Source organism: Stegostoma tigrinum, chromosome 2, assembly GCF_030684315.1.
Source record: "Stegostoma tigrinum isolate sSteTig4 chromosome 2, sSteTig4.hap1, whole genome shotgun sequence".
NCBI lineage: Eukaryota > Metazoa > Chordata > Chondrichthyes > Orectolobiformes > Stegostomatidae > Stegostoma > Stegostoma tigrinum.
Window position 1 is genome coordinate 140526953 of NC_081355.1, and position 15603 is coordinate 140542555.

Below are 15603 nucleotides of genomic sequence, written 5' to 3' on the forward strand. Positions count from 1 at the left end.
CCAAAGTGCCGATGGCACATATCAGGTAGAAAATTCAGTTAAGAACCAGTAAGCAAATAAGCCAGAGGAAGTGGCAGATACAGGTACAGTTACAGCATTTGAAAGACATTTGGACAGGTACACGAATAGGAAAGGTTTAGAAGGATATGGGCCAAATGAGACTAGTTTAGTTTGGGAAACCTGGTCAGCATGCACGAGTTGGACTGAAGGGGTCTGTTTCCATGCCGTATGACTTTATAAGTGAAGTACTATTTTGAGAAGAAACTGGCAGCCAACATAAAGGAGTATTTCAATGTTTTCTGTAGGCACATAATCAGTAAAAAGGTGGTAAAAGGAGGAGTAAGGCCTAGTAGGGAAACTAAAGGAGATTTACACACGAAGGGAGGGGGGCTTGGTTGAGATGTTGAAATTAAGACCTTAAGATAGAGACAAAATTAGACTGCTCGACCCATCGGGTTTGCTCCAACGTATGATCATGGCTGATATGTTTTTCAACCCCATTCTCCTGCCATTTCCCCATAACCCTTGATCCGCTTACCAATCAAGAACCTATCTACCTCTGTCTGAAATGCCCTCAATGACTTGGCCTGCACAGATCTCTGTGTCAATGGTTTCCACAGGTTAAACACCCTTAGGCTGAAGAAATTCCTCCTCCTCTCAGCTCCAAAGGGTTGTCCCTTCATTCTGAGGCTGGGCCCTCGAGTCCTAGCCTTTACTACTAGTGGAAACATCATGTGTACATTCATTCTGTCTAGGCCTTTCAGTATTTTGTAAGTTTCAATGCAACTTCACCCCCATCCTTCTAAACGCCAGTGTCCTCAACTGCTCCTCAAATGACAAGTTTCTCAACCCTGGGATCATTCTTGTAAACCTTCTCTGGACCCCCTCCAACGCCAGTACTTCTATCCTTGAATATGTCATACAAAACTGCTCACAGTATTGCAAATGTAGTCTGACCAGAGTCTTAAACAGTTCCAGACTATATTTCTGCTCTCGTTTTCTCGTCCTCTTGAAATAAATGCTAATATTGCTTTTACCCTCTGAATTGCAAACTGAACTTGCATGTTAATTTTAAGAGAATCCTGTACTAGGATTCCCAGGTCCCTTTGTGCTTTCGATAGACAAAACTTTCCCCATTTAGGAAATAGTCTAATCCCCGATTCTTCCCAAAACAGTGCCTAACCTCTCACTTTCCCACATTGTATTACACCTGCTACTTCTTCACCCACTTTTCTAGCCTGTCCAAGTCTTTCTGCATCCTCCCAGTTTCCTCGACAGCATCTATCCCTCCACCTACCTCTATGTCATCCGCCAACTTAACAACAATGTCCTCAATTCCTTTGTCCAGTTTGTTAATGTATAACGTGAATAGCTTTGTTCCTAACATGGAATCCTGCACAACTCTGCTAGTCACTGGTTGCTCTCCTGAAAAAGACGACTTTATCCTTAGTCTGTGCCGTTTGCCTGTCAGCCAATCCTCTATCCATGCCAGTACCTTGCAACTCTTATTATTCAGCAGCCCCTTCTATGAAGCCTTGTTAAAGGCCTTCAGGAAGTCATAAACGACTGGCTGTTTATTGTCTAATTTGCTGATAACTTTCTGAAGAATTCCAGTTGATTTGTCAGGCATGACCTCCCCTTGATGAAGCTGTGTTGACTCAGCCCTGTCTTACCATGAACTTCCAAGACCTCTGCAATCTCATTCTTAATAATGGATTCTAAAACCTTAGCAGGCCAAGGTCAGGCTACCCAGCAATACTTTCATGTCTTTTGCCCCTCTCTGTTGCTAAATAGGGGTGTTTTAGAACATTACAGCACAGTACAGGCCCTTCGGCCCTCGATATTGTGCCATATCTGGGACCATCCCTGACTCCAGTGATTCCTGAAAGATCATGACCGCTATCTGTACAATCTCCTCAGCTTTTTCCTGGTTTTCAAAGGCTTCTCGACCCTCTGGCTTCCCATTAATCCTAACCACATTGCATGCCTTTTACGTTTTTGCTGTCCCTGACTTTGCTTGTGCCAGTCATGTTTGTTTCATCCTCCTCTTAGTATGTTTTTTTTCTTCTTAGTTCATCTGGTCCAGGTGATTTATTTGCCTTAACACTTTTCAACTTTCCCAACACACCTCCTTAGTGATGGCCACTACATTCACCTCTGCCGCTTAACTGTCTTGAAGTTCTAGTATGCTGCTTATGTCTACCATTATGAAAACTGATGCAAAGTACCTATTCACTCACTTCCCCTTTTCTTTGTTCCCATTTACTACTTCTCTAGCGTCATCTTCCTGTAGTCCAATGTACATTCTTGTTTCTTTCTTACCTTTTAGATATCTGAAAAATACCCTTGCAGATATGTTTTATGTTACTATCTAGCTTAGTCTATTTCATTTTCTCACCACTTAGTGTATTTTCCATTACCCTCTGCTGGTTTTTAAAAGCTTCTCAATCCTCTGGCTTCCCATTAGTCTTCTCCACATTGTATGCTTTTTTTACTTTCATGCAGTCTCTGACTTCCCTTGTCAGCCATGTTTGCCTCATCCTGCCCTTAGTATGTTCTTGAATGTTTGCTGTGCCTCCCAAAATATCCCAGAAACTGCTGCCATTTCTGCTCCACCACCTTCCTTGCTGGGCTCCCATTCTATTCAATTCGGGTCAACTCCTCCCTCATGTCTCTGTAGTTACCTTTACTCAGTTATAATACTGTTACATCTCGTTTTGGCTTCTGCCTCTCAGGCTGCAGGGTGAATACTATCATAAAGTGGCCTCTGCCCTCTAAGGATTCCTTCAGCCTAAGCTCCTTAATCATGCCTGCCTCATTGTACATCACCAGATCCAGAATTGCCTTTTCTTTCATGGGCTGTCCCATTAGCTGCTCCAAAAAACCTATCTTGTAGACTTTCCCCGAATTTCTTTCTTGGTGATTCCCTACCAAACTAATTTTCCAAGTCCACCAGCAAATTGAGGTCCTCCATCATATTTACCATCGTGCCAATGTTTCATGTGTTTCTATCTGCTGATTTATTTCTTTCTGTACATCCTGCTAGGATGCTTTGCACACAATTCCGATCAGGGTCTTTTTTTCATCTGCGATTCATCAACTCTCCTGACACATTGTAAGCCTTCCGACTCTCTATCACTGCTTGCTATTGGATTTCACTTCGTTTCTTATTAACAGAGCAGCCCCACCCCTGCTGCCCATCTGCCTTTCTTTTTGATAGAATGTGTATCTTTGGATGTTAATTTCCCATTCCAGATCCTCATGTAATCACGTCTCTATGAAACCCACAACATCGTACTAGCTAATTTCAAGCTGTAATATGTAAGCTCAGTTACCTTGTTTTGTATACTGTGCACTTTTAAGTACAACACTCTCAGCCCAACATTGTGCCCTCCTTGGCATAGTTGTCCCCTCATCTGCTGTGTCTGAAGTTAGATTTCTGACCCTTTCCATACGCTTAATAACAAAGTGTGGGGCTGGATGAACACAGCAGGCCAAGCAGCATCTTAAGAGCACAAAAGCTGACGTTTTGGGTCTAGACCCTTCATCAGAAAAGGGGGCTGGGGAGAGGATTCTGAAATAAAAAGGGAGAGAGCGGGAGGTGGACTGAAGATGGATAGAGGAGAAGATAGGTCGAGAGGAGAGTATGGGTGGTGAGGTAGGAAGGGGATAGGTCAGTCTGGGGAGGATGGACAGGTCACGGGGGCGGGATGAGGTCAGTAGGTAGGAAATGGAGATGTGGCTTGAGGTGGGAGGAGGGGATAGGTGAGAGGAAGAACAGGTTAGGCAGGCAGGGATGAGCTAGGCTGGTTTTGGGGTACAGTGGGGGGAGGGGAGATTTTGAAGTGGTCAAGTCCACATTGATGCCATTGGGCTGCAGGGTTCCCAAGTGGAATATAAATTGCTGTTCCTGCAACCTACGGGTGGTATCATTATGGCACTGCAGGAGGCCCAGGATGGACATGTTGCCTAAGGAATGGGAGGGGGAGTTGAAATGGTTTGCGACTGGGAGGTGCAGTTACTTTGCATCTGCCTTTACTAAAGAAGAGATGGCTACCTATGCCACATGACGGAGGAAGAAACTAGACACCAGAAGGGTTTGTGTGAGGAAGGAGATGTTAGGGATGTTGTTCATACTTAAAATTGGCTAAAGCACCAAGAGTAGATGAGATACTGTCTAACCATGTTGAAGGAAATGAGAGTGCAAGTTGTAGAGGTAAAAGCAATAGTGTTTCAGTTTCCCAAGATGCAAAGAATTGCCAACAGAACATTTTATAGTTAGAAATACACCCAGCAATTATCGATTGGTCATGGCCATTAAGCTTGTGAAACGATTACTTTGGATTACTTGTCACATGGAAAAATACGGGTTAAATGGTAAGAGCCAGCAGTTTTCCTATGGGAAAACCATGTTTAACTAACTTGCCAGAGCTCTTCTGGAAAAGTAATAGAGAGGGTTGATGATAGTGCTGTTCATTACAGTATAAATGGTCTTCGAAAGGACTTTGAATACAGTGGGACACAGCAGACTTGAGCAATGTTGGAGCTCCTGGAATAACTGCGTCAGTAGTAAAACATGGATATAAAATCGGCTGAGCGATAGGAAACTAAAAATGATTAAATATTTTTCAATTGGAGGAAGGCTTGTAGTAGATTCCCTCATGTTGATTCTGAGGGCCTTGCTTTTCCTCAGTGACATTAATGGTCCAGATCTTGAATTGCAGAAGACAGTTTTCAAGTTTGCAGATTATGTAAAATTCGGAAGCCGCCCCACCTCTGAGGAGCAGTCTAAAACTACCACAAATCCAAGTGATTTAAGTGGCAGATGGAGGTCTATATGGAAAATTGTGAAAGTGACACACATTGGTTGAAAGAACATGGAGGTGCTGTGAAGACTAAAAGTGCTGTCCTTCAGTAGCAGAGAGACCTCGGTGTTTAGATATGCATAAATCACTAAAACTGGCAGGGTATGTAGTGAGCAGATGATGACGTCTTTATGAATAGACACACACAGTACAGGAGCAAGGAGGCTATGCTGAACTTGTGTAAGGCGCTAATTAGCCTTCAAATGGAATATTGAATACAGTTCTGCATGCCATACTTTCGGAAAGATGTGAATACATTGGAGCAAATGCAAAAGAGATTTATGAGAATAGTTCCAGTGATGAGAAATTTCAGTTTGGAGGATAGATTAGAGAAGTTGGGACTCTCTTGGAGAGGGAAAAACTAAGAAAGGATTTGATAGATGTTTTCAAAAGCTTGAAGGGGTGCCAGGGAGAAGGAGACAGTAAGGACTGCAGGTGCTGGAAGCCGTAGTGTCTGGGTGTGAGGCTGTAGAAACTGCTTATGTGATGTGAGAACACACTTTCCCGCACAGTCGTCAGGGCCCAAGACACATGGTCAGGAAGTGTAATGAAGGCAAGTTCAGTTGAGGAATTCAAGATGGCGTTAGGCGATTATTTAAATAGAAACAACATTTGGGGTAACGGGGGTAAAAGCAGGGAATGGCACTGAGTCAAAATGTTTATTGAAGAGATATAGCAGTCATGTTGGGCTGAACAGCTTTTTACTGCACAGTGATTCTCAGAGTTCTATTAGCTTCCACTACTTGTTCTTCTGCCAAAAATGTCTGCATTTCTTAATGCACACAAGGGAGCATAATTTTAAAGTGGAAAGCAAGAGATTTCAAGGAGATTGGAGGAAAATTGTTGATACCCAAGAGTGATTGGCAGGAGACCTCAACCTTTAAACAAGTACTTGGATGAGCTCTTGAGGTGTAATAACTTTTCAGGCTCTGGACCTAGTATGGGGAAGTAGGATTAGTTGTAGGCAGTATTGTACTTTTGTAGTCCTGACTTGATGGGCTGAATGACCTTTTCTCTTCTGCACTGAATAGTATTTTGAACAGACTCCCAAATAAAATTATACTTGTAAATCCACTGCTGATGATGCTGTGGTTGGGTTTTGCACTGTTATAATCTAAATCAGCATGCTTAAGATACTGGCTGTTGTACTTTATGCATGCCCATATAGCAATAAAATAATCTGAACTACAAAATTTATGGCTTCCATGTCTTCCAGGTTTGTCTAAACAGGCTGTTTGCCAGTATACAGTTGCTATTTCACTTGTGTCAAGTAAGTAAAGTTGGAATTATCTGTCTTTTTTTAGGGAATTAAAGCACGAATCCTGGAAACGTTGGTTATGCTTATTCTTCTTGGTCTACTTATTTTGGGAATAGTCTGGGTAGCATCTGCTTTGATTGATAACGATGCTGCCAGTATGGAATCTTTGTATGGTAAGTGACCTAGACAACGATCAGGAATTTGATTTTAAAAATTCAATTACGTATCTCTATTTTTTCATGTGACCAGTTTTCAAAGATGAATGTTTAAGTACAGATTATCGTAATGTTTGCTGTGTGGAATTCCTGACAGTTTCATCAGAATAAATGAGAAGCTGCAGCCAGAAAAATCAAGTACCTTGCATTGTAGAATTGTATGCAGAATAGCAGATGTTCAGAGTTTATTCATAAAAATACAAGGAGTTTTCTAATTGGTTTGCAGGTGACAATACAAGTATTTAAACGAAAACAATATTTGTCCTTATTGAGTCAAATGAATTTGGCATTGTATAATCTATCCCAGTTTTGTATTTTAGTACAGTAGATTTGACTTTCATATACCACACATGCAATGTCAAGAATATTTCAGAACTAATTTTGAAATGTGTGACCGTGGGTCTTGTGCACAATTTAAGTGACCGTGACAATGCACAATTGCTGATCGTTATATTAAGGCACATAATTAATGTTTGAGAGTTTTAATACTCCATGTGTACAAGAATTTATACCAAAGCACACTTATTCCATTGAGGTGGAATTGTTGGGAATGAGCCAAAAGCTAAGTTTAACAGATACTTTGGAAATGTTTTTGACAGGTTGGAAAAAAATGGTAAACTCAAGTTCCAAGGCAGGGAATTCTAGACCGTAGTTGAGAGGTATAATCAACTAGGTGCAGAATAGGGTAAGGTCATGAGAAGGTTTGAAAGCAGAGAAGAAATGGTCTGCTCATATTAAATCATATGATTGCTTTAGTAGATGGATTTCTGTTATAGTACTTGTCTTATAATAGAAGGACTCATTTTACAGCAGTTATAGAGGCCCTAAACAGTGAAACAGATTCGCAGGTCATTTATCTCATCCTTGTTTGTATGAATTTGTTGCTTGTGGGGGTTTGTTAGGCAAGTTGCTCGTTGGATTTACCTGTGTTCAAGCAGATCTGTGGTTGAAAAGTACTTCATTAGCCTGGAGGGATCTTCCTGTATTTGGATGTGCAAGTGTAGTAAAATGCAAACCTTATTATTCAAAATGTCAAAGACTGTGACATGATACATACAGAGATAGTTGGAACTGCCATTGCTGGGGTCTGATGTAACATGGTGGAGTTGGATGAACACAGCAGGCCAGGCAGCAGCAGAAGAGCAGGAAAGCTGTCGTTTCAGGTCTGGACTACTTCTTCAGAAATGGCGCAGGGGAAGGGGCCTCTGAAATAAATAGAGAGAAGGGGAAGCGATAGAAGAGCAGATAGTGGAGAGAAGATGGACAGGTGAAGGAGGCGGGGATGAAGCCAGTGGGTAGGGAGTGGGGGTTGGTCAGTGAGGTGTGAGGAGTGGCTAGGTGTGAAGAAAGACGGACAGGCCAAGGAGGCAGGGACAAGATGGGCTGATCTTGGGATGAGGTTGGGAGTGAGGGAGACTTTGAAGCTTGTGAAGTCCACGTTGAGACCAATGGGCTGCAGGGTTCCCGGCAGAGTATGAGGTGTTGTCAGCCCAGCCTTTGGGTGGCATTATTGTGGCACTGGAGGAGGCCCAGGATGGACTTGTCATCCAGGGAGTGGGAGGGGGAATTGAAGTGGTTCACGACTGGGAGGTGCAGTTGTTTGTCTCGAACCAAGTGTAGGTGCCCCGCAAAGCGATCTCCAAGCCTCCGCTTGGTTCCCCTATGTAGAGGAGGCAACATTGGGGACAGTGGATACAATATACCACATTAGTGGATGTGCAGGTGATATCTGTTTAATGTGGAAGTTTTTCTTGGGGCCTGGGATAGAGGACAGAGGGAAGGCGTAGAGGCCAGTGTAATACTTCCTGCGATTGCAGGGAGAGGTACCGGGGATGGCGGGGCTAGTAGGGAGTGTGGAGTGGACGAGCAAATCACGGAGAGAGCGGTCCCTTCAGAAGACAGATAAGAGTGGTGAGGGAAATATATCCTTGGAAATGGGATCAGACTGCAGATGGCAGAAGTGGCGGAGAATCATGCATTGAATCCGGAGGTTGTTCGGGTGATATGTGACGACAAGGGGAATTCTGTCTTTGATGTTATTGTGGGGAGGGGGTGTGAGGGTTGAGGTGCGGGAAGCACTGGAGATGCAGTTGAGGGTGTTTTTGACGCATTGTTTAAGGAAGGTGGGTGAGCCGAGTTGTAATTCTAGGTAGCTGTGGGAGTCAGTGGGCTTGAAATATATATCAGTTTCCAGGTGGCTACCACAGATGGAGACAGAGAGGTCCAGGAAGGAGGGAGAGGTATCAGAGATGTTCCAGGTGAACTTAAGGTTGGGGTGGAAGGTCTGGTGAAGTGGATGAACTGTTCGAGCTCCTCATGGGAGCATGACATAGCACTGACACTGTCATTGATTATAATGGAGGAAGAGGTCAATGTAGCTGTGGACACAGGGACTTTTCCACGTATCCTACAAAGAGGCAGGCATAGCTTGGGCCCATGCGGGTACTCTTGGCCACCCCTTTTGTCTTTAGGAAGAGTGGGAGGATTTGTAGGAGAAGTTGTTAAGAGTAAGGACAAGTTCGGTTAAGTGGATAAAGTTGTCACTGCAGGGGGACTGGTCAGGCCTGCGAGGGAGGAAGAAGCAGAGGGCTTTTAGGCCCTCTGCATAAGGAATACAAGTATGTAAGGACTGGATGTCCATGGTGAAGATGAGGTGTTGAGGACCAGGGAATCGGAAGTTGTGGAGGGTGTGGGTGGGGTGTCACAGATGTAGGTGGGGAGTTCCTGGACCAGAGGGGAGAAAGTGGAGTTGAGATAAGTGGAGATAGGTTCAGTGGGGCAAGTGCAGGCAGAGACAATGGGTTGCCCAGGGCAGTCAGTTTTATCGGTTTCGGGAAGGAGATAGAAATGGGCAGTGCAGGGTTGGGGATTGATGAGGTTGGAGGCTGAGGGTGGGAGTACTCCCTTTTTTTCCCCCAAAAAGTTGAGGTGACCACGCTATTACTTGGAAGAAAGTACTTACATACCCATGCTTCCCCATATGTGCCCTGTGACAAATCCATTTTTCCACATTTTTACGTTTGTGTGTGTCTGTGTGTCTTCTGATATAGACAGTCATAAAGAAGTTGGCTAAATATCCTAACATACAAGGTATAGGATGTTCTGTCCAATGCTGCCTTAATTATTCTTAAAATAAGGATATCAATCTTGGAGTGGCCTAAGAGATCACCCAAAACAGTTCAAGAATCATTAAGCAACAATTCAGTAGTCAGTTTGTCTGTCAGCAAGGAAGAAAATGTGTGTGGTGCTGCTGTCAGCTGATTGCATGTAATTGAGGGAAAAGATATTTGGTGGGTGTTCAAGATCTGCTTGGAGTAGCTAGGTTGCTGAAACTTTGCCAGTAGTTAGATGTTGAAGTGCAGCATTATAAAGCCCCATGTCATGCAGTCTTGGGGGAAGGGGCTGAGTAGCAGTTATTGCCAGCAGAGATTTTAAGGAGTCATTTGGCAGCTTAGCGTGTGAGTGAAGGAAACCCACAAGAAGTCTTTGCTTGGCGCAGCTCAGAGATTCTGGAGTACTTCACACCTGAGGCAGTGCTAGCTTAGTGAAGCTAACTGCCTGTGAGAAAACATCTAGTGTTGTGTTTGTGAGTAGGTGCTTGAGTATAGTTACTGAAATTTAGTGGAATAGTTTCTGGAAGAAATTGAGCTATCAGGCATTGGAGTAGTCTGAGTAAGTTTCAGGACAAATCTTCAAAATGAGGAATGGGAATCCCTTATAAATAAGACAGGTAAATGTTGAGTGCTCATTGAAAGATCTATGATTTGTTTAATTTAATTTAACAAAATAATTATTCCAAACAAAATAAATATGTCCAAGTGCTTCAATTGGAAACTATGATAATGACTGGTTTCCAATTATAGCTTGTGACAATTTGCTAATCCATTTGTTTTCTTACTGCTGTTATAAGTACTTTTAATTACACACTTTTCATTTTAATTTTATAATTGTGGCTCTTTGTACTTCTTACAGCACTCAGCTTACAGACATCTTTTTCTATTTGAAGGACATGCATTTCACTAAATATTTGTTTTTCCTGTTTCTTCCTACCTACAGATCTTTGGGAATTTTATCTTCCTTATTTATATTCCTGCATTTCGTTAATGGGAGGTTTATTACTTCTATGTAAGTAGCAATCAACACCAGAGATTAGGATGATTTATGATTTGTTTTGCAATATCACGAATACTTTTAATGTTTTGTAACTGGAACATTGGCCGCAACAAAGTAGGAACAAACCTAGGGTTGCAGGGAGAACAATCCTTCAACTCGATCATTAAGCAAGGGAAGTGAACACCTGAGCTGTAAAGTATAATAATGCAATGTGTGATGGACAGTACATGCTTCAATGGAGGAGCGAAGTGGAAGCCTGAAGATTGAGAAAATGTAGAGGTGGGTGTCAAAGTTATTAGAATCGCTACATTGTGGAACCAGGCCATTTGGCCCATCAAGTCCACACTAACAATCCAAAAAGCATCCCAGACGCACCCACATAGCATCTCCCTGTAACCTAGCACTTCCCATAGCTAATCCACTTAGTCTGCAAATCTTTGGACAGTGGGAGGAAACTGAAACACCTGGAAGAAATCTCCCACAGATATGGGGAGAATGTGCAAACTCCACACTGACAGTCACTCTGCATCCCTGGCACTGAGAGGCAGCAGTGCTAACCACTGGGCTACCGTACCACCCCTTGGATGAATACGAAATGACTTCACTAGTTTTTAACGCTATTTGCACACCATTAAGTAAAAATAGAATGGTGGGAAAAACCTTTCCAAGTAATTATGAATTTTGCAGTTACAGTTTCAACTTTTCTGCTTCAGATACATTGTAAATAGAATGCTGAATAAAGACCAGTAGCAAATGATTTTATAGTTTTTGTAATTTTGACTGCAGCTAATTTTGATGAGTGATCTGATCAAATCAGTTTCTAATATAAATTTTATTCTTTGAGATATTAAAGGCCTGAAAAATTACCTGCATTTTCTCCAATAGTTTACTTGCTGTCTCACTTAAGATGTCACGCTGAGTCAACATTGAGGATATCATGGGCGATTAGCAGGCTTAGTTAATTATTATTTTCTTTGGAAGTCACTTGTTTGGAAATTCCATTGAATAGCAGAAATGGTCTTTAATATATATAGAATGTTTTGTCGTCAACTACTTCCTGTGGTAATGAATTTCACAAGTTCACCACACTTTGGATAAAGAAATATCTCCTCATCTACATCTGACTGGTCTGCCCTGAATCCTCAGACTGTGACCCCTGGGTTCTGGACACACCCACCATCAGAAACATCCTCCTTGCATCTACCTTGTCTCATCCTGTTAGAATTTTGAGTCTCTGAGATCCCTTTGTTGGTCTGAACTCAAGCAAAAACAATCCTGACCTAGTCAATCTCTGCTCAAACATCAAACCCACAAGCCCCGCAATCGGTCTCATAAATCTTCACTGCACCCCCTTGAGAGAACAAGCATCCTTCCTAACAAAGTCACAATTTCTTTCTTAGTAGTTTCTTTGCTGATGTCCAGCTTGACCAGAATATCCAGAAATCATGCAAGCTAATTTGATGCTTTATCTAGTTGACAAATGGGTGTTCTATTTGTTTGGCATAATTGTTGAATGATCTCCATATTGATTACTGCAGTAGAGGAAAATGATTGCAGAAAGTTACGGAATCATGTGGGGGGAATAAATGGAGCTATCTGTATAAGCCATTTAATATGGCACGACAATTTGAGAAGTTGGTTCAAGCACTTAGGATCTTCTGATTTTAGAAATGGAGGCCTAACAATTCACAAGGTAAGGAAGTTACATTGAAAGTCTTTATAAAACATTGGTTAGACCTCAGTTGCAGCATTGTGTCCAGTTACAGGCGCCACACTTTAGGAAGGATGTTGAGGTGTTTGAGATGGTGCAGGAAGAGTTCATAAGACTGGTACCAAAGGTAAGAGTCTTTGGTTACTTAGGAAGAATTTAGAAGTTAGGTTGGCCAATGAACTGGAAGCCACATGAGGAACACCTTCACACAGTATGTTGTAATGATCTGGAAAGCTTTAGTTCTATAACTTGGTGTGAGTAACCTATTTGCTGTATTTCAGAATTTAAGATAGTTGCGTCAGTCTGTACCTTGAACCTGCATGGCAAGAATTCCCACTTGTGATGTGTAATGTTTCATTTGCTCATGTGATGTGAGTGTTGCTGGCTGGGCCAGCATTTGTTGCTTCTCCTGAATTGTCTTGGAGAAGTTGGTGGTGAGTTGCCATCTTGAACCACCTCAGTCTTTGGGGTGTGGAGATATCCAGTGCTCTCAGGATGTGAGTTCTAGGATATTGACCCTGTGACAGTGACAGAACAGACTCTAAGGAATTTAGAATGTGAGGAAGTTCATTGATAAAACAGTTGAAGATGTTTATGCAGAGGGCACTGCACTGAGAAACTCCTGCAGTGATGCTTTGTGAATGAGATGATTGAACTTGAACAGCCCACAGCCATCTTCCTTTGTGTCTGTTATGACCACTGTTTCCCGCTGATTTCAGCTTTGCAAGGACTCCTTGATGTCAACTTGGTCAAGTACTGCATTGACATCATGCTACTCTCAACTAACTTCGAGTTCAGGCCTTGTCCATTTCTCGCTCTGACAGAACCCAAAATGAATGTCAGTGAACAGGTTAACAAAGTGTGGAGCTGGATGAACACAGCAGGCCAAGCAGCATCTTAGGAGCACAAAAGCTGACATTTCGGGCCTGGACCCTTTATCAGAGAGCCCGAAACATCAGCTTCTGTGCTCCTAAGATACTGCTTCGCCTGCTGTGTTCATCCAGTTCCACACTTTGTTATCTTGGATTCTCCAGCATCTGCAGTTCACATCATCAGTGAGCAAGTCATTGCTAAGCAAGTGCCACTTGGTGGCACGTTCTCCAACTCTTTTTGTCATTTTTGCTGATAATCAAGAGTAGACTAATAGGGTGGTAATTGGCTGGATTAAATTTTTTTCTTTCATGGGATGTAGACATCGCTGGCAAAGCTGACATTGTTTGACCGTACCTAATTGAATCAACTATTTTACCCTTTGGTCTGGAGTCACACGTAGGCTAGTGTGGCTGATGATGATACATTCCTATCCCTGAAGGATATTAGAGAACAAGATCATGAGATTTTGACTGTCAGTAGTTTTTCCGATCACTGTTATTAGAATGTATTTGACTTGAGCTCTGTGGTGTGATTTGAACCTATATCCATGAAGCATTAGCCTGGGTTTATGGTCTAGTGATGCCTCTACTATGTCACCATGTCCACAGCATTTTGTTACTAGGCCATAATTTTGCATAATAGTGGGTAAATGCTAATGTTGCAACTGTATTGGAACTTAGCTGGCTAGTTCTGGAGTACTACTGCGGAGTATTCAGAACTGTTGTTGGTATATTGTCAGGGCTCATAACCTTTGCACTATCCAGTTTCATAATATCATCTGGAGTGAATTAAATTGGTTGAAGATCCGGCATATATGATGCTGGGGACTTGCGGAGGAAAGTGAGAAGGATCTCACACAAGTGCATCTTAAACCAACAGTGCCCAGTGCCTCAGCTTTATCTTTTGCACCAATGCCCTCGGCTCCCCTTTCATTTCAGAGTTGGGATATTTGTTAAGCCACCTCCTCTTGTTTGTTCCTTAATTGACCTCTATCATTCATGACTGCATGTAGCAGTCCTGCGAAATCTAGATCTGATCTGTTTGTTGCACGATGGGCTAAATGGCCTCTATTTCTACACTAAGGTTCAATGTTGTTTTTCACCATTGCCTATGAATGTCTCCTGGGCTTGAACATTGCAGATTTGAGGGAAATTTAGATAAATTAGTTGTTTTCCTCAGAAGAGAAGGTTGAGGAGTGACTTAACTGAGGTGTAAAACATTATGTGGGCCACTACATAGAGTAGACAGTAGAGACCACTTTCCCTTTATAGGGGCTGCTGATTTGAGAGGATTGGTAGAAGGATTAGAGGGGATGTAAGAAAAAATATTTTCACCCAGAAGTGGTGGGTGTCTGAAACTTGATGCACATTTGAGATCTGCACCTGAAGTGCGTAATCTGCAAAGCTCCAGACTAGGTGCTGAAAGATTAGAATGGCAGCTGTTTCTTTTTCTAGCCATAGAGAATCAATGGACTAAAATAGCCTCCCCCTTTGCTGTAGCTTTCCTTTGGTTATATAGTTCGTGCATTTTTAAAAAGTACGCAAAAGAATGGTCTTGTACTTAATGATCATTTATGTTGTAATTTCCAGTTGTTTCAACATGTGTGTCATGTTGGCCTTGTAGATTTGTATGTCAACCAGCAGAGGTCACTAACAACTTGATAAACTGCAGGGACACGAGTGCAAATTTTTTGTGATTGTCAACTCTAGAAGTATGATCTTACAATTCAGCAGCAATTGAGGTACTTGGCTAGTGGCTGTGAACATTGACGTGCTTTTTGCCCATGTTGGGGTCAAGGCTGACCCCGCTTCCCCAGCATTCTGGCAGCAGTTTTATCTCTTTCTAAGACATATGAAGATTACGATAAAATATTATTAAATCATAAACACAGTTATTTTACTTGAAATTTTGTAATTACAATTTTTATCCAGTATTGTAGCCACAAATATGCAGAGCTCATTGTCGAGAACTAGACAGTTGTTAAATAGTAGAGAGTTGAAGAAATTACAAGCAGATCTGACCTGTTTTCTTAGAAGATTGTCTTCATTGATGTACAGAACTCTGCTCATGCACAAATAAGATTGATGTTTAGTTGTTTGGACCCATACACAGTATAGTGCTAGACAAAATCCCAGTAGTCCTCAACATGTACTATTGTCTATGAATATTACATTAGCTGACCTGATGTTGACTGTTTCTTTCCTTCTATGTGAAGACCCATGAGAATGTTTTGGGTGTGAGAGCAATACCAAGGAAAAAGATCAGTCTGAAAACCTTGTCACTTGTATTAATAAAGAGCTCATGTTAAGAACCCTTAAGCGATCTTCGTCTTAACAGATGGAATTTGTGTTACAACGAAAACATTTCAAGTTGCAGTTAATTTGACAACCTATTGTACTCTAGGTACATCTCATAGTTCAATATTCTATCTATTATTTTCACATTGATTGTATGGATTTCGGTCAAACTTTAATGTGAACAGTTAACAGCCTTAGTTATCCTCTGCCTTCGAACCATGTTTACAGTGTAGAAGAATGCAAACATCCTTCCAAGTGGCAGCAGAGTGGA

At 42.0% G+C, this 15603-nt stretch overlaps 1 protein-coding gene across 4 annotated transcripts in view; it reads left to right on the forward strand.

Moving 5' to 3' along the window:
* lmbr1 (limb development membrane protein 1) overlaps positions 1-15603 on the forward strand; it is a 282617-nt gene that overhangs the window by 130942 nt on the left and 136072 nt on the right. For 3 of the 4 annotated variants that reach the window (XM_048557443.2, XM_048557460.2, XM_048557468.2), the window contains 2 exons: positions 6170-6296; positions 10395-10463. In XM_048557443.2, coding sequence (XP_048413400.1) covers positions 6170-6296; positions 10395-10463 — 196 coding nt within the window. The remainder of the gene's footprint in view (positions 1-6169; positions 6297-10394; positions 10464-15603) is intronic. The other variant, XM_048557452.2, reaches the window with a different exon arrangement.